This window comes from Prionailurus bengalensis, chromosome A1 (assembly GCF_016509475.1).
Source record: "Prionailurus bengalensis isolate Pbe53 chromosome A1, Fcat_Pben_1.1_paternal_pri, whole genome shotgun sequence".
NCBI lineage: Eukaryota > Metazoa > Chordata > Mammalia > Carnivora > Felidae > Prionailurus > Prionailurus bengalensis.
Window position 1 is genome coordinate 207605113 of NC_057343.1, and position 19340 is coordinate 207624452.

At 40.6% G+C, this 19340-nt stretch overlaps 1 protein-coding gene and 1 non-coding gene across 2 annotated transcripts; both read left to right on the top strand.

Moving 5' to 3' along the window:
* The first annotated feature begins 845 nt into the window (after window positions 1-845).
* Window positions 846-3587, top strand: RPL37 (ribosomal protein L37). The gene is made up of 4 exons (XM_043599351.1): window positions 846-1059; window positions 1685-1820; window positions 2063-2147; window positions 3470-3587. Exons 1-4 carry the CDS (start codon window positions 1057-1059, stop codon window positions 3537-3539), a joined length of 294 nt encoding a protein of 97 aa, XP_043455286.1. The 5' UTR covers window positions 846-1056; the 3' UTR covers window positions 3540-3587.
* On the top strand, window positions 3309-3388 carry LOC122496824. Its single transcript, XR_006300957.1, has one exon. It is a non-coding gene; the product is annotated as a small nucleolar RNA SNORD72 (small nucleolar RNA).
* Window positions 3588-19340: the final 15753 nt, after the last annotated feature.

Below are 19340 nucleotides of genomic sequence, written 5' to 3' on the forward strand. Positions count from 1 at the left end.
CCAAGGGATAAAGAGGAGGCCAACATTTAAGTGCCCAGACTAAACTGCAATTCCAGGAACTTTCTGCATTAGGTGCTGTTTCTTACTACGGTTCTAATAAGTTCCTACAAACTTAAGAGGCTTAAAACGAAACAAATTAGTGGTGCCTGAATGGCTCTGTCTGTTGAGCAACAAAATCCTGATTTCGGTTAAGGTCATGATCCCAGAGCAGTAGGACCACGCTCCAGGTTGGGCCCTGAGCTGAGCCTGCTGGGGATTCTCTCTCTCCCTGCCTCTGCCCCTCTCCCCCACCCTCACGTGCTCTCTTAAAAAATGTTTTTTAAATAATAAAAGTGCTTAAGTACAGACTGCCAGGCCCTACCTAAAGGGGCCAAATCAGATTTCCTCACATCAGGGTGCAGGAAACTACATCTACAGGTTCCCTTGACACAATATAATTTTAGATCAAAATACTTGCCACTAAATTACTACAGCTAGAAAAAAACATGATTCGCCTTTGTTTTTAGATTCGGAACCCAGCTCTTCCGAGGCCGGTCCGTGTTCTCCATACCGCTGACGACCTCTAGGGAAGAACCGGCTCAGCCAAGAGCGTCTAGCCAGAAGCGCTAGTTTCTCCCAGCTGGGGATTCCAGTCCTATCCCGAACCCAACACCTCACGCCGGTAGCGCAGGGTCAGCACGGGCATCCCTAGGTTCCCCACTGAAATCTGCGGTGTGGCCACAACTCTGAGAACCCGAGAAGGTGGAAGAGCAGGAGCAGGCGCACAAAGAACGCAAGTCTGGCGTGAACGTTGCTCTCGGCCAAGGCGGGTCCAGCGAAGTCACGCCCATTCGGACACCAGGAAGCTGTGAGCCCTCCCGCCACCCGGCCCTGAAACCCTTATTGGCCCCGCCTGGCTCTGGATCCTCCTCTAGACCCACCCACACTGCGCTACGGGCGTTTGAGAACGGTGCACCGGTCCCGCCGGAAGTACTTTCCTGGGCGGAAGCTTCTGAGCCACCATATAGCGGAAGTGCCTTCTTTTCCGGCCTCTTTGGTCTCGGTTGCGGAAACAAGATGGTGAGTTTCTTCCAAGGGTTGATGGAATCGCCTTCCATCCTCATCCTCTGCGTTGTCCTCCTTGCCATCCTTAGGGGGCCGGCAAGGCTCCTGATAAGGGGAGCGGGTGGGCAGCAACGGGGCCAGTAGAATGGCTCCTAACTGTAACTGGGGTACTCAGTCTGCATCCGTGGAGCAGGCGCCACTCTCGGTCCCTTGCTCCCTTTGATTTTGGGGGAACTCCCACAGCCCTGTCCTCGGATGAGAACTGGAAAAAGCAGCATGTTTTGGGAGTGTTTGGCTCTGTAAGCAAAGGAATTCATTGAAGGGGAGACCTGGCAGGAGCTCTTAGATTTTGGGGGTCGGAATACGTAGGAAAACCACCACCTTATTTCGTCTTGCGACTTGTTTTTTCTTTAAAAAAAAAAAAACGTAGCTGATTTCAAAATACAGCAACCCTTGTAGAATGCTTTAGGTAACGTGAAATGCTGGTAGTTAATTTAACATTTAAAAAGTTAGAAGCTTCCGCTGCAGTTTCAGCCGTAGATTGTCTTTAAAAATCTTAAAGAGTTAATTTTCTTATCCTGAAAACATCGGAATTCATATAGAAATTATTAGATCTCCGAATCGTTCATCCCCTTTGCAGACGAAGGGGACGTCATCGTTTGGAAAGCGTCGCAATAAGACGCACACGTTGTGCCGCCGCTGTGGCTCGAAGGCCTACCACCTTCAGAAGTCGACCTGTGGCAAATGTGGCTATCCTGCCAAGCGAAAGAGAAAGTGTAAGTTGATTGATGTTTCAACACAACTGTATTAGCTGTTGGAAGGGATGTTAATAGTCTGTTTGAGTTGTACCTAAGTGGGCATGGCTTTGGGCAGTACTTGGTACTTAACATAAAAGTGCATCTGTATGTGGACGAAGTGGATTTAAAAAACAAGGCACTTTTTAAAGTATATTGACCGACAGTGCGTACAACGTGTGTAGGAAAAACCAGTTAGAACCTGACCTGAATTTATGTTTTAGATAACTGGAGTGCCAAGGCTAAAAGAAGAAATACCACTGGGACCGGTCGAATGAGGCACCTAAAAATTGTATACCGCAGATTCAGGTACGGTTTTTGTGTTTCTATCGTAATTGGTTCTGTGAGCTTAAACAAGAACCTCTTTATCTACTGTAAACTAGGGATACTACCCTGGTTGGTGGGAATGACTCATTGGAAGGTTTTGTTTTGTTTGTTTTTTTGCTGCCACTGTAAACTTCAGATCAGTTAATCTGCATTTTGTTAATCTTTCAGTGAGCAATAGTATAAGCTATAAACGTGTAGAGTGATTTGAGCTAGACTCCCTCAAATGTAATAATACCAGGGATAATCTACATCTTTCTCACCAAAATTTGTCAGGACAGTAGTGGTGAATGAGGCCTGGGGTCAGGCCTTCACTTCTGTGGCTTTGAGCAAATCTGCTATAGAAAACTGTCATAGTTATTGCATTAGTATAGAATGAAAGATACCTTTCTGTCTTGTCAAAGCCAGGCTTTAGAGTTAGAATGCAGAATTTCAGCTCCAACCTGGACTTTCAGAGAAACTGCATTTTAACGGCATCTTTTAAGGTGTCTTAGGTCTCAACTAAGATCATTCTTTGTTGGGGAATCCCTGGCCTTTGCCCCCTCAATTCCAGATTTTCTAATTTTTAAAAATAACAAGGAATTTTGAGGCTTTGTAAACACCACACGCTTACATGTGTTTGTGTTCATGTGCTGAGATGACCTTTCTTTGCCCTTAAAAGCATTATACAGTAGTGGGGGCTTAGTATTGAGTGGTCTGCTAGTTTAATGTCAGTTTAAGAGCATGAACTGATCAGAAGTCTTTAAAAGGGGGGTAACTACAGCTGTTGCAGCATCCAGTTCATCTTAAGGATTTCAACCATTAGTCACACAATAAATGTTCTGGTTTTAAAAAATACGTGGTGTGCTAAGGTATTTTTAATTGCCTTAGTGTGTATGCATATTAAAAGTTAAAAATGTAAAGCATAGTTAAGCAGTTTAGAAAATATCCACCATTAAACCTGCTCCTTTTTTGCCTTGGTTAAAGGATACTGCCCAATAGCCTAGGGACACGTTTTCACAAATAACCTTAGGGCTCTTAATCTGGAAAGAAGTACTGGCCCAGTGATCAGTACAACCAAATAAATTGTTGACCTTTTTTCCAATTGCAGTTAAGTATATGCTTAAAATGGGTGATTTGATGCAGAAGTAATAAATAAAATGTTGCAGCTTATCCATGATGTTGTAAAAATAAATGTCTGAACATATGAATTTGATACTGATTTCAGCATTCAACTGAGATAAGCTCATTTAAATCTGTATTAGTAAAAGTTGAAATGTAAATATTGGAGTTGCTGAAGTAATGGTTTTGTTTTTAACATTACGCAGGCATGGATTCCGTGAAGGAACAACGCCTAAACCCAAGAGGGCAGCTGTTGCAGCATCCAGTTCATCTTAAGGATTTCAACGATTAGTCACACAATAAATGTTCTGGTTTTAAAAAATATGTGGTGTGCTAAGGTATTTTTAATTGCCTTGTATCAGTGAATTACTGTAGGATTGGGGATAGGACAACTTAATATTAGAGTTACTTGTTAAGTTACTGTTCTGGGGCACTAGTTTTGACCTGGGTTGTCTTCAAGCAGACAACACTGGAAGATAATGGAAAGAAAGTATGAGTTAGCACAGCAGAGTTCATGTGACATACATGGATATTTAAAATGTTAGAGTAAATGAGAAAGCATAACTGCTTTTAGTAGCCTTTATCTGCTATAGTCTAATGATTGGAGAGTGGTCATTAATCCTATGTGATAGGATTTGGAGTACCAGTGAGAACATGAAGGACGGGTGTTGAATGAGTTTTGGAAAGGTGATGTTAGCTCATCGAGTCTCCAAAACGCTTGGTTGGTGTCTAGTATACAGGCTTATGTGTTATTTAAGGTGGCCAGCTAAGTGAATACCTGAAGCTACTTGCTAGGTGGGAGTCCAAAACACTTGAGTGGGGTGGGTTAAGAGAAAGTCTGTAGGGCCATACACAAACGCAGTGGATTGAATAGAAAGTAAAGGAAAACGAAATATGTAAATGTGGATTTGTGGACAAAAGGCAATGATAAATAAGGTCCCCAGTAGAATTTTTGTAACCCTCAAATGATCATTGATCTTTCTGTGTTAAAGTGCTCTGAAATTTTTTACCATGCTTTCCCAGCTCTGGTGGTTTATTGTCCGTTATTTGAAATGTGACAAGGCCAACTTAGTTGGAGTGACAGCAGAGAAGATTAAGTGGAGCACGAGTGTTCGAACAGTCACCATAAAATAGAGTGGTCAAGTACTGTCTAACTTACAGCTTTCATTGATTGCAACTTGACCTGTGGAGGATGTTCATGATCTTCAGTGCCTCGCTAACCTTACTTTACTGCACCCTATAATGCTTTGCCAGGATACTAGCTAAGTCTTGCCCTCCTGATTTTCTCTTTAGCTCCTAACTCATACTTCAGATCACAGCTTACAGTCAGTTGTACAGGAGCCCCTGCTGATAGAAACCGATATTGGGCTTCCTGACACAAGATCTGAAATGACAAGAGTTCTGTACTTTAGGGATCTATTAAGAGTATGGTTCCTGGAGCTTGGCTGCCATTTGTTAGTGTGATTTTCCTAACCTCAGTGCCTCTGCTCACTGGTAAACTAGAAGGCTAATGGTAACTTTCATGTGTTTGTGAGCACAGTCAAATAGTTAAGCAAAGGTGCTTTTACAGTAGACACCTGAATAATTAGGTTCAAGTTTATGAAATTGCTTTTGATCTAAAACATACAGGTGGTCCTTGAACAACCAGGTTTGAACTGTCTCAATAAATGCAGTATAGCACTACAGACATCTTCCTGATGATTTCTTCACATTATATCTAGCTTGACTAAGAATATGGTGTATGATACATATATAACATGCATGTTGACTGTTAACTAGTAAAGTTTCCAGTCCATTGTTAAGTTTGGGGGGAATTGAATTTACACGTGGATTTTTGACTGCATGGTACGTTTGCATGCTAACCCTCCATCGTTCAAGGCTTAGCTATACTTTGGCTTGAGAGAACTGAACTGAAATAATCTGACTTGATTGCAAAGTCTTTCTGAAATCTTCCAGTGTTACTGCTAGTTGGTTCCTGAATGATGGAGGGACCCATTAAGATAGGTAATGGCCAGTATAGAATAACTAGGCTTTGAGGCAAATGAGCACTGACCTGAAGACCTGTGGAATTAACTGAATACTAGGTCAGGAAAAGCATTGGTGCAAAGGGGAAGGGGGTGTGGGGACTGGTGGGCAGGGATGCATTAACAAAGGCCTGTGTGTTGGAGTATAAGGTGAGCTTACTTCATTTGCCAATGCGTGTGACCCTTAGCACAGAGTAAGTTTTGAAAACTACTCTGGCTCCGTGGTAATTCTCCCCACAGACCATGGAAGGCACATGGACCAGATGAAACCGCTCTGATGAATTAGAAGTGATTTTAAAGCCCAGGGAGAAGCAATGGGAAAGAGATGGGGCTGGGTTGGCACATTCTGAAGAGTGCAAACAGGTGTATTCAGTTGAGTCAGTTTGCAGAAGTTCATGTCTGATGAATTGGATAATATCCTGAGGATTGGTTGAGGTTTGGGCAGTAGGTCCCAGTCTGACAAAAGATGCCCCACTTAATTCTATTGAGACAGTAAAAGGGACACCTGAGCCACCTAATCACCTTACTGAACTGCTGAGGAATTTGTGTTTCTTGGGCAGAGGCTACTCAGGACCAGATGAGTATCACCAACGTGTGGCTGAAATGAGAACCAGAAATACTGAGTGCCTTGTGTCATGTATTATTTACTTGGTCCTTTAATCACAGATCGTGTGGTTTGTCAAGAGAGGGAAGAATCTAGAGGTGTAAGTAAGCTGTGAGCAGATGAAGAAAAGTTTCAAGTAGTAATTAAAGTGCTAATGTAATGAGAAGTCATTGAAGGTTTTGGACCCCCCAGTGGCACTAAGGTTAGTTTTCATTATCAAGATAAATGTGGAAGGTGGTGATGTGGATGTCATGAGTCTTGAAGCTGGAAAATCAGGAAGCAGGTTCTGAAATGGTGTGAAAATGAGGAGTGGGCTAAGGTAGTGGCAGGACTGGCTGTATTAGGGAGGTCTCTAACGAGAATATCTAAATCAAAGGGAGCTTCCAGCCCCCCTCCCATTTCCTTCTGTAACAGGCTGTGTGAACATTCCATGAGATCATATATGCAAAAATATTACCAGGGAGATAGGAATCTTTGATGACAGTTTTCTGGCCATGGCAAAGAGGTGATTTGTTCATTTCACTGAGGAAGTAGAGTAGAATGGAGGCAAGAGGGGGAAACACTAAACTCGGGTTTTGTTGCAATGCCTGTGGGACACCATGAAGAAGTGTTCAGAAGGAATTGAATAAACCTGGTGGCAGTTCTAGTTAGAAGGCTAGGCTGGAGGGGCGCCTGGGTGGCTCAGTTGGGTAAGCATCCGACTTCAGCTCAGGTCATGATCTCACAGTTTTGTGAGTTCAAGCCCCGCAACGGGCACTGTGCTGACAGCTCAGAACCTGGAGCCTGCTTCAGATTCTGTGTCTCCCTCTCTGCCCCTCCCATGCTCATACTCTGTCTCTCAATAATAAATAAAAAAATTTTTTAAAAAGGTGGCTAGACTGGAGCTCTATAGTAGAAGTAGTGAACTTAGAGGTTGTGAAAGGGAACATATTTTAGGCCGCCTAGGCAGCTCAGTCAGTGGGGATTCCCACTCGTAATTTCAGCTCAGGTCATGATCTTGCTGTTTGTGGGTTTGAGCCCCTCATGGGGGCTGTGCAGAGCCTGCTTGGGACTTCTCCCTCTCTGCCTCTCCCCACTCACTGTCTCAAAATAAACTAAAAAAAAGGGGGAGGTGGGGCCTATTTTAAAGGTTAGAATGGTGAAGATAATTTCCACAGAGATGGGAGGTGATGGTGAGACCTAGTGGCCATTTAGAAATGATGGATGCAATTTCTTGACTGAGGAACTTCAGTAGCCCTCGTTCAGACAGTAATGGTTGAAACTGAAAAGATACAAACTCAAAAAAAAAAAAAAAAGACGGTTTAGAGAGGCTCAAAGAAAGATGTGGGGAAATGTCCATATACTAGAGAGAGTAGTTCATTCATTTGTTCACCATACAATCTGTGTAGTAATGTTCCTACTATGCGCCTTCCATGTTAGAGGTGCAGTGGGAACAAAAACGTGGTTGAATTTGACAATCAACTCCAGTGTTTGCAGAATAATGAACCCATGAACTAGGACAGGGTTGAGTCAGAAAGAAAGGGGATTATTTTATTTGACAGGGCATTCAATCACCTGGCTGAGGTCAAGTAGAATGAAGTGGTGGTGGTGGGGGGGGGGTGTTTGTTTTTGAGAATGAAGACTTTAAAAATAAAGATTTCCAGATTTGGCAAAATTTGGGTTAGTGTTTACTTTCCATAAAGTTTATTTCAGTAGAGTATTGAGAATAAAGCCAGTTTTCTAAGGATTCAGCAAAGATGGGCAATGAGGAATGGAGAGTTTAGTTTTAAAAAGACGCTTTTGGAAAGATACTGGAAATTCTGTGGTTTTCTTCATTTCTGTTGATGACATAGTGCCCCTTCTCATATATCAAATACCTGTTTAGTGACCTCTGTGTGCCAGAAGTAGTTCCAGGTCCAGGAGATATGTAGAAAATGACAAAAGGACCCTGCTCTGACAGATTTCAATCGTGTGGACTAGGCTTGTGTGTGTGTGTGTGTGTGTGTGTGTGTGTGTGTGTGTGTGTGTGTGTGTTGGAGGTTGACCATTAGCAAGTAGGCAATTTCAGGTAGTGATAAGTGCTGTGAAGACAAAGATGTGAAAGAGAATGGGGGTGGGGGTAGAGAACCCTTCTTAGAAAGGTGGTTAAGAGGGGTGCCTGGGTGGCTCAGTCGGTTAAGTATCGGACCAGCTCAGGTCGTGATCTCACGGCTCGTGGGTTTGAGCCCTGCTTTGGGCTCTGTGCTGACAGCTCAGAGCCTGGAGCCTGCTTCAGATTCTGTGTCTCCCTCTCTCTCTGCCCCTTCCTGACTAGTGCTCTCTTCTCTCTCTCTCTCTCTCTCTTTTTTTTTTTTTTTTAAAAAGGTGGCTAAGCTAAATGAAAAGGAGCCACCCCCGCAAAGACCAGAACAGTCATTCAGGCAGAGATTATACGCTGCCTTTTTTGAGTTCTGGATTGGTTGCAAAATTTAGCTTAGGCTATAATTAGCTGAAATTTTGTAATACTGTATATTCATGTAAGAAAAGCAAAGTAACAGGGTGCCTGGCTGGCTCAGTTGGTAGGGCACATAACTATTTTTGGGTTGTGAGTTCAAGCCCCATCGTGGGTGCAGATACGACTTAATTAATTAAACTTCTTTTTAAAAATGTTAAAAAGTAATGCATTATAGAATTGTTTTATTTCAGAGAAAGCTTTCTTTTTCACAGTACATATGGATTATATTTAGTTTTTTTTTTTTCCTCAAAACAAAAGTAGTTTGAATCATAAGAAAAGCACAGGGTAGAGACTATCAGTAAACTTAGGAATCAAGAATGGAATCTGAAGCAAAAGTGTCCTTGTACACTAAGAGAGGGATGTTTGTCAAGGAAAATTCCATTGAAAAAATGGTTCCTTATTCAAGTGGTTTGTAGAATAAGCATGGTAAGTGGATTGAGATAAAAACCTAACTTTTTGTGTCCTTTCTTTATACAGTGGGAATATGCTCCAGTGCCCCAGGATGAAGACTTGGTCTGACCCATGTATTTTTAGAGCACTCACAGATAATAAAAAATATCTTCCAGCCATGATTAGTTGTAAAAACAGTTTTACTTCAATAAGTAAAATGTCCAGTCCTTTGTAATAAGCCAAAACTCAAAGATGACTTAACCTTAACTCAGTTCTTCCAGCCTGACTTCCTTTGGGCTGGATGCCAGCAGTGGAAAAGGGGGAATGGTTGCTCTGGTTTCAGCTTTCTGTATAACTCTGGGACTTGTAAACAGCAATTTTATTCCTCCCTGGACCCAGCAGAGGATTAAGCTGACTTTTACTCTTTGGGCTCTTGGATTACCTTGGAGATTTCCTACTGATTTCCCTCTCCTGTAGTTCTCATCTCCATTCAGAATAGTCTTTTGTGACTTCTTCCTAGCCCATAGTATCCAGCTTCTTTCTCCTAGGATTTTCTCTACCTCTCAGGGATGTATTGGCAGGATCCAAAACTATTCCATGCTGTCTCTTTCCTGAGTGGCCCTCATTTGGTCCACAGGAAACATTCCCACACCCCTGACCTGACCAAATTCTGAAGTGCAGGGAGATACGGCAGCAGGCCTCTCCTGGCACGCCACCAAAACAGTTGCAGGAAACACATTTCAAAGCTCTGAGTGGTCCCTTTGAAATTCCCTTCACCATATTTAGGACTAGAAGGTATAGCAACCCTTGTTTCCAAGGTTGGATTAAATACTTAAAACTCTTCAAAGGTTTTTCTTTGCCAGTCTCTCCCTTGTAACCCTTTTATATCATCGATCCAAGGATTCTAAAAGCTGTGACCAGGTTTTTGGATATATTTTCTTGGGGGAGGTGGTGAGAATGTGTGTCTAATTTTGGTAGTTTCCTAAAGCAAGAAAAGTCCTATTCTGGTAAAGTGTTACATTTATATAGCTCTGCACCATAAACATCTGGCAATGTAAAAAAGTATTTGGTTTGCCCTTAAAAATGTTTAAAATGATTTGAACTCCCACGTGTTCTATAGAGAAAGTAAGTCCTGGAGAGGAAAGGTCTTGAAAAAAACAACAACTGGTAAAATGGTATCAGAGAAAAGTCCAGCTTCCCCAAGTTAGGATAGAGTTAGTAGAGGTGGCTGAAGAGGAAGCAAATGATACTGTGCCAGGCGGCAAATGGTATTATTTCAGGAACATCATTATCTTGGGTAAATGGGAGGAATGGAGGGGTGGCATATGATCCAGCCACCTCAGAATGGGTAAGGCATAGTCAGGGCAGAAACTGTTGATGCCTCCTGTGTCCCAGAGGAGCAGCCCTCAGAGAAGAGTTCCCCAGGCGAGGACACAGGAAGCGGAAAGCCTCAGAGAGAAGTACTGTCCAATTAGGGACGGCTCCTGGGAGAGACACCTCTGGGAACATCCCCTGTGAGGTAGCACAGCATTGCGCGGTGCTTTTACAGTTTCAGGAAACTTGAGACGGTGTGAAAGGACTCCTTTATTATGGAGAGGAGTAAAGGGCATAGATTACTTTTAAAGGCACATATTTTCTTTGTTAATAAAAATTTGACAGCAGTGAGTGTTGTTGGAATGCATTCCTTTAATGAAGACATTGCACAATGTGAGCTTTTAGCAAATTTAGCTTCATTAGTAGAACCCTTACTCATCCATGGCCTGGAGGTGGAACCACTGTGCTAATCATATGTGATAAAGTATAGATCCAAGATACCATGCACATACATAATTTTAGCATTGGGTTAACTTGTTTAAAAGGTAAGAAGAAACCATTTTCCAGTAATCTTGATCAGAGCAAATCTGCTCTTTTCTGATCTACTCCCTCTTAAAAAGTCCTGTGACAGAATATATTATAGAGTAAAATCCTCAACAGTTAAATTTTGAATGGTTTAAAATTTTTGAATAAATTTCATATTCATTAAAGAGAACTTTTAAAGTCTAAATAGACCAATTATAGGTAGATTTAAAGACAGCATCACGGACATTCTCCCTTCTGGGTTTTTTCAATGTCTTGAGTTTAGACTATGCTAAAATCTGTGTAGATGCAAGCACAGACAGGCATTTAGTATTTGCAAAATAAGGAAGCCACTTACTGTATCAAAACATGGTAGTTTACCACATAAATGCCAGAGATAACATGTAGAGTGTAAAATACAAACATCCAGCAAAAATAGTTGGTATATCAGGGTTCAATGAGACAGAAACCACACAATAATCTGAACAGGAATCCTATAATATAAGGGATGGAGGTAATGAAGAGTTGAATACAAAAATGAAAGAGAACTCTACAGAATATAGGAAGAGCAGAAATAAAGGAGCAGGCACTACCCCTAGAAGCAGAGATAAGGCACCAAAGGAAAAGGCCTCACCCCTGGAATTGAGATTCAGATGTCAGAGAAAGTAGAGCATAGCTCATTGGGTATTGGAGTGTCTTGTTGCTGGGACTTGGCTGGGAAGCCCAGTGGGATGTTGATGGAGAAGCCATTTACGGGGAGGTGTGCTGCCCAATAGCCTTCTGCTGTGAAACTGCCTGAAGGGGCTCTGAGGGAAGCTTCTGGTCATTTAGGCACCTGTGGCCATTGCAGTAGCCTGGCTCTGGAAAAATCGTAGGCCTCTTTCCCAAGTTTACCAAGAATCATTTTATTTTTAAAGATTTTAAGTAATCTCCACACCCAATATGGGGCTCAAACTTCACAACCCCGAGATCAAGAGTCACATACTCTGCCAACTGAGCCAGCCAGGCACCCCAAGAATAATTTTATTTATTTTTTTTATTTTAATGCGCACAAGTGGTGGAGTGGGGGTAGGGGCAGAGGGGGAGAGAGAGAGAGAGAGAGAGAGAGAGAGAGAATCTTAAGATACAGGCTCCACAGTGGACCCCGATGCCAGGCTCGATCCCATGACCCTGGGATCATGACCTGAGGCAAATTCAAGAGTTGGGCACTTAACCGACTGAGCCACCCAGGTGCCTCCCCACCCCAAGAATCATTTTAATACAGCTTAGAGTTCTTTGTCAGATTTAATCTAAGTAAAATTTGTGCTGACTTGGCCAATATAAATGTCTGTAAAATATGCTAGACAGTCATTGTCTAATTTAGAAATATAATGTGAGCCACAAATGCAAACCACGTATGTAGTTTTAAATTTTCTAGCAGCCACATTTAAAAATGTAAGAAAACAGGGTGCCTGCCTGGCTCAGTCGATAGAGCATGTGACTCCTGATCTCATAATCATGAGTTTGAGCCTTATGTTGGGTGTGAGATTACTTTAAAAAAATGTAAAAAGAGGTGCCTGGTGGCTCAATTGGTTAAGCACCTGACCCTTGATTTAGGCTCAGGTCATGATCTCACAGTTCTTGGATTCAAGCCCTGCGTCCATGCTCAGCAATGGAGCCTGCTTCGAATTCTTTCTCTGTCTCTCCCCCACCCACACTCTCTCTCTCTCTCAGAATACATAAATAAACTTTTTTTTAATGTAAAAAAAGTGAAGCTAATTATATATATATTTTTTACGTTTATTTTGAGACAGCGAGCAAGCAAGGAAGGGGCAGAGAGAGGGAGAGAGATTTTAATATTTTTTAACAGTATGTCTAACATCATTTACCATGTAATTAGTATAAAACTGGAGACATTTTTCGTTCTTTTTTCATACCAAGTCTTCAAAATACAGTCTGTATTCTATAGTTCCAACACATCTCAGTTCAGATGTCACATTTCAAACGTTCAATTGCTATGTGTGGCTAGGGGTTACCCTATCGGATAGCATGAACCTTGACATCAAGTTTAACATTTTGAGGTTGAGTGATCATTGAAGCCGTCTGAATCAGAAATAGTGTTGAGGGCACCTGGTGGCTTAGCAGTTAAGCATCCGACTCTTCATTTTGGCTCAGGTCATGATCTCACAGTTTGTGAGTTTGAACCCCACATTGGGCTCCATGCTGACAGCGAGAGCCTGCTTGGGATTCTCTCTCCCTTTCTCTCTGCCCCTCCCCCACTCTCTCTCTTTCTCTCAAAATAAATTAAAAAAAAAATGGTGCTGCATTCACCATGTAAATCTATAGGTAAAATCAAAACATACAAAAGTTACTACCTTTTAGGTCAATTAAGCCCAGGTTTTACCTGTAAATTGGTAAAAATAAGTAAGTAAGTAAGTAAGTAAATAAATAAATAAATAAATAAAATGTGCCTATCTAATAATGTTGTTGTTGCAAAGTGTTCCTATGAGAACAAAATGAGATCGTACATATAAGTTATCAGCCCAGTGCCTGGTAAAAGTTTGATAAATGTTAGTGGTCATTATTATTACTATATAGGTATCATTCCTGGATAAGGGATATCACTTTGATAATAGCAGAAAGTCAGAAAGAACCCTATAAAGACAACATGTATCTAGGTGAATCGACTACAATCAATGATCTATGCCATATTAGACTCTATAGCACTGTAGGCTCAGAAATTTGATTTGATCAGAACAATGAGCATGGCTTATCTCTCAGGTGAAACTCATATTAAGCAAGTAACCAAGATGACCATATATCCAACAAACTTGTTTTTAACCTTCTGTCTACAAAAGTAAACTGAAAACTGTCTTTGTGCCAGGCACTGATCTAGGCATTGGGGATATATCAGTGAACCAAGAGGGGAAGGCAGGAAAATGGTCATGGATAAGCCTAAGTCATGTTTAAAACAAAATGACCATCAACTCTTATTATCTAGGTAGGGGTAGGTTAACCATTTGGGAATTATTTCTGATTAAGGATCAGCTACTTGGCGAAGATTCAGTTGAAAGGCAGAGGGAGCAGACAAGGCATGATCCCGAGATATCTACTACATGAGTTCAGGTTCAATCTCAAGGTCATACATTCACCATTTACTCAATTTCTCCACCACACCATGCACTTCACCTGCCTTCATGGTTAATCAGCAAACTGATTAACCCACTCCCAGATAATTAAAAATTGTTTGAAAATTGGTTTGCCAACTTATCAAAAATATAACTGTCAAAAGGGTAGAATGCTTTGGAAGTCTCAACAAACACTTTCTTTAACTCTGAAAGAGCATTCTTATCTTTCTGTTCTTGAGAAAGCACCTTTCCATAGCTTCCATGAACTGACCAAAGAAGAAAGCAGGAAATCCTTGTTTTAACAAAGAGCTAGTAGGCTGAAAGACATGGTTTAAGATCAGATGCAGGGCCTTGGAACACAGCCAAGACAGTCTAATTCATTCCACTCTAAGGCCAACCCAAGTGGGTCTGGACCTGAAAGCAGATGCAATTACTAGAGAAAAGTGTGAGGAAACACTGATCCAACATTGCCAGTTCTAAACATGTATACTACCCAAGCACTATCACAAGGGCACAAAGTTCTATGCCCACCGGCATTTATTATTGCATTATTTATAATATATACTTTAAAAACCTAAGTCCCCTGAGTAGAGGTTGAGTTAAATAGAGTACATTCTTACAATGGAATAATAACGCAATTGCTAAACACACACACACAAGGACTCACTATAAAGCTACAGTAGTCAAAGTAGTGTAGTACTTGTATAAGAACAGACATAAATAAGTAGAACATATCAGAGTCCACAAATAGGCCCACACATATATGGTAAATTGATTTTTAAAAGAGGTGCCAAGGTAATTCAACGAAGAAAGAATAGTCTTTTCAGCAAATGGTCATGGAACAATTGGACGTCCATATGCCAAAAAAATTTTTTAAATAAAAAGAATCTCAAGCCATACCTTATACTATGAAATCAAGATGGATCATACGTAAAACCTAAAACTACCCAATACTATGAAAAAAAAAACAGGAGAAGATCTTTGTGAACTTGGGTTAGGCAAAAATTCCTTAGATATGACATAAAGAGCACAACCTACAAAACAAAAAACTGGTAAATTGGACTTCATCAAAACTAAACATTCCTGTTCTCCAAAAGAAGTAATTAAAAAATAAATAAAAAGACCAGACACGAGCTTGAAGAAAATATATGCAAAACATATATGACAAATGACTTGTATTTAGAAGAAGTAATTAAAAAAATTAATTTCCCATTTTTTAAAATGGGCAAAAGAATCAAACAGACAGTTCACCAAAGAATAATTAAGCATGACAAATAAACACACGAAAAGATGCTCAACATCATTAGTCGTCAGGGAAATGCACATTAAAACCACAATGACATAGCACCACATATCTACTAGAGTGGCTAAAATGAAAAGCAAATAAATAAAAAATGCTAATACCAAGTGCTAATAAATGCTTGTACATTGCTGGTGGAATTGAAAAATGGTATAGCCATTTTGGAAAACAATCTGGCTGCTTCTTATAAAGTTACACATATACCTACCGTGCAACCCCAGCAATCTGACTCTTGAGTATTGTATGCTAATGTGTATAGCAGGCTATTCCTGCTGTCCGAACTGAAACAATGCAAACAGCACAGCACGAATGGAGAATAGGTAAATACACTTTGGTATATGCACATAATGGGATACTATTAAGTAATAAGTAGCAATAAGCTACTGACACATGACACAACCTGGATAAATCTCAAAAGGGTTATGCTAAGTGAAAGAAGCTGGATGCAAAAGTCTATATATTGTATGATTTTCTTTGTATGGCATTCTGGGAAAGGCAAAATTATGTGGCCAGAAATCAAAAGGGCACGAAGGAATTTTAGGGGGTGGTGGAGGTATTCCATATTTTAACAGTGGTGGTGGTTACTGTATATATATTTTTTTCAAAACTCATTGAATTCTACACCTACAAAAAGGTGAATTGTATTAAATGCCAATCATACTTGAATAAACGTGTTTAAAAATAAAAAGAAGGAAGGTCAGAAGACAATGGAGCAATATCTTCAAAATTCTCAAGGAAACTCTCGAAGTTAAAACCCTATATCCAATCAAACTACCAAGTGTGAGGGTAGAATAAAGCATTTTCAAAGACATAAGCTCTCAGAAAAATTTACTTCCCTGTGCCTTTTTCTTAAAGATACTGGTGGAATAGATTTCACACAAACCAGGGAAAACAGAAACAAAAACAGGCGGAAAAAAAAAAAAAAGGAAACCATTGTTTTGTATACATGAAACAATTTAAGTCCAACACAGGACAAAGGTAAAGGGACTCTCTAGGAAGATGGTGAAGGGGGGTTCTTGGGTGATAACTCTGACACATGTGTAGAAGGCAAATAAGGTAAGAAAGCTCTGTCTAGGAGAGTTGTGTTCAAGAAGATCAAACTAATATATATCACACATGTTTTAATGTCTTAAGAGATTTTAGGCAATTGGAATGGGGCTGAATTGATAAGTACATAGAAAACTAAGCAAGTAAAAAACATGACAAAGCATTAATTCTTTCTGCATGTCATACATTTCATGACAATTATTTAAAAAAATTTTTTAATATTTATTTTTGAGAGACAGAGAGACAAAGGGTGAGTGGGAGAGGGGCAGAGAGAGAGACACACACCCACAGAATCTGAAGCAGGCTCCAGGCTCTGAGCTGTCAGCACAGAGCCCGATGTGGGGGCTCAGACTCACAAACTGTGAGATCATGACTTGAGCCAATGTAGGATGCCCAACCGACTAAGTCCCCCAGGTGTCCCAAGGAAGAGAGAATCTTAAGCAGGCTCCACACCCAGCACAGAGCCCAACGTTGGGCTCGATCTCAGGACTGTGAGATCATGACTCAAGCCGAAATCAAGAGTTGGATGCTAAGTCTACTAAGCCACCCAGGCGCCCCTCCACACATTTTGTAATGTACTTGAATCTGTGCTTTACTTTTTATAAGAAAAATAATATATATAAAGAATATGAGAATTAAATTAGTAATACCATGTACTGATTACATACATAAGGAATGATATTCCTTACTAAAACAGGAAAAAAATCAGGTCTTGAACTCCTTTCTTTCCTCCATAATTTACTAGTTACTGAGGAAACCACCAAAGCTAAATAACAGCGTGCATCTATCTATCTACCTAGCTAATCTCCTCTTGATACATTCATCATAACTTTTAGCAAAGCTGTACCATTGTAAGATTCTTTTAAAAAGTATAAAATATTTTAAATATCTGAAGAAAATATTTTAGAATGGAGACCTATCTTAGATTTTAACCATTTTATATTTTCCTTACTTCAAAAGCATTTAAGGGTGACAGAAAAGATAGAAATAAAACTCATATGGTTATTGCTAAGTGAAAGAAGCCAAGTCTGGAAAGACTCCATGTTATATGATTCCAATTAGATGACATTCTGAAAAGGGCGAAATGATAGAAACAGGAAAAAGTGGACAGAGTTGAACACAGGAAGCACAAGGGATTTTTAGGGTGGTGGAAATATCCTTTTTCTTGTTTTGTTTTGTTTATTTTTGATAGAGAGAGAGACGGAGCATGAGTAGGGGAGGGGCAGAGAAAGAGGGAGACAGAATCTGAAGCAGGCTCCAGGCTCTGAACTGTCAGCACAGAGCCCGACACAAGGTTCAACTCCATGAACTGCAGGATCATGACCTGAGCCAAAGTCAGACACTTAACAGATTGAACCATCCACGCACCTCAAGTATGGTGAAAATATTCTGATACCTTAATATTGGGATACATGGCATTGAACCCAAACCCACAGAACTCTATAGCTGGAAGTGAACCTTAATGTATGCAAATTTTAAAAAGTCACTTGCAAGGTTGTGGTATAAGGCCAAATATTAAGTCTCAATATTATATGTTGCCTTGACATCCGGTAATATTGAGAGGGCCTCAAATGGCCCAGCTCTAAGTTCCCCTCTCCATTCTGCTCCCACAGAGAAGTTTCTGTAGCCAAACAACCCTCGTTACCCAAGAGGCCAGGCATAGTTAGTGCTAATCCCTGACTAGTGGGTTCGGTTCCCTGTCAGCTTGTAGAATTATTCAAACAACTAATCACATTCTTCATAGGAACCAGGAGGCACCCCACCCTCGTGATACTATAAGGACTGCCTTCTGAAGCCACTGGTTGTTCATTCTGTTCCTGAGTGCAACCTCTGTGTGGCCCAAATGGTATGTGGTGCCCCCCTCCGCTAGGCTGTGCATACATGTGACCAATAGACTGCTGTTGACACATCTGTCTTGTGTTGGGTGTTGTGTGTTTGGCCATCTCCATAACCCAAAGGAGGGAATTTCTCCCTCCCCAACATGGTGCATAGGAGATTAAAACAAAGGCCAGAGTGTCCCAGGAAGGAATGCAAATTGTGACAACACAATCTCCTGGTATTATGCGTGTATGAAATGACCTCACTGAAGGGGGTGGAGGGAAAAGGTGCTTACCTAACAAAATGGTGGAGTCCAGACTAGGACTTGGAAATGAAGGGAGTGTATACGACTAAAGACAAAAGGAACTGCACACAAGCACTGGATTCAAGTTGATACAGTTGTTATTCACAGGGTTAAGGTTAACAATTCTGATACTTCCATAAATATATACGCTACTCCAGCTGAGCAATTAAGTAAATGGATGTTAAGTAATGGAAGCTAGGTTCTCACTGTTGGAGCGGGAATTTATAGGTAAGCAAAGGGAAGAAGATAGGATAACCTAGGCAGTAACGAATTAGAGTTGGTTGTATAAAATCATGGTTAGCTTATTATGGAGAGGGGCAGTTCTACATATAGACTTATTTAGAGATATGGGTATATTTATTGGTTAGTATATACATATATATTTCCTTGCTCTGTCAGCTGAGAGGTTCTAGAAGCAATGACACACCACACACCAAATCTTGTGTTCTAATACTACTTTCCAAAAAAGGTAATCAGGACACCTTGGAGAAATGGCTGATCCTAGTACTGGGGCAGGAAATATACAAGATGAGCCTGCAGCATCTTGTAGTGCCAGAAAGTAAGAAAGTAGTAAACAAAAAAAGCAATAAAGGCTACATTGATGGAGGTATGTCAAAAGGACACAGGAGCCAACTGAAAAAGCACCCACTGACCAAAGCTGGAACAATTTGAGCAATAAAATGAAGGAGTATTGGATTATAACCCAGTTATAAAACAAATATTCATGAGTCTACACTGCTATAAATAAATTATTGAATAAATGAGTGAATGAATGAATGAATGAATGAATGGAGGACAAGAGGGAAATCTCCTGTGGAGAATTCCAAATAATTTATGTAGATAGCATACCGTGAAGGAGTGGAAGCATAACTCTCCAACCCTTAAATGTGGGATGTGGTTAGTGATTTCCTTCCAAAGAATACAGAAAGGAGTACAGTATGGAAAGGAGGGAAAAGAGAGTAACTCTACAGTAGAGAAACCTGACAAACACAACCTTTGGCAGGTAATTAAAGTCAACATCAACAATGATGAACAAATCATGTGGATAGTATGAACACTTGATATAGTGTGATTAAAATGGACCATTGTCTTTGTTCTTCCTCCCAAACCCATAACACCAGTCTAGCCATAAGGAAAACACCAAATTCCACAAGAGGCATTATACAAAATGTCT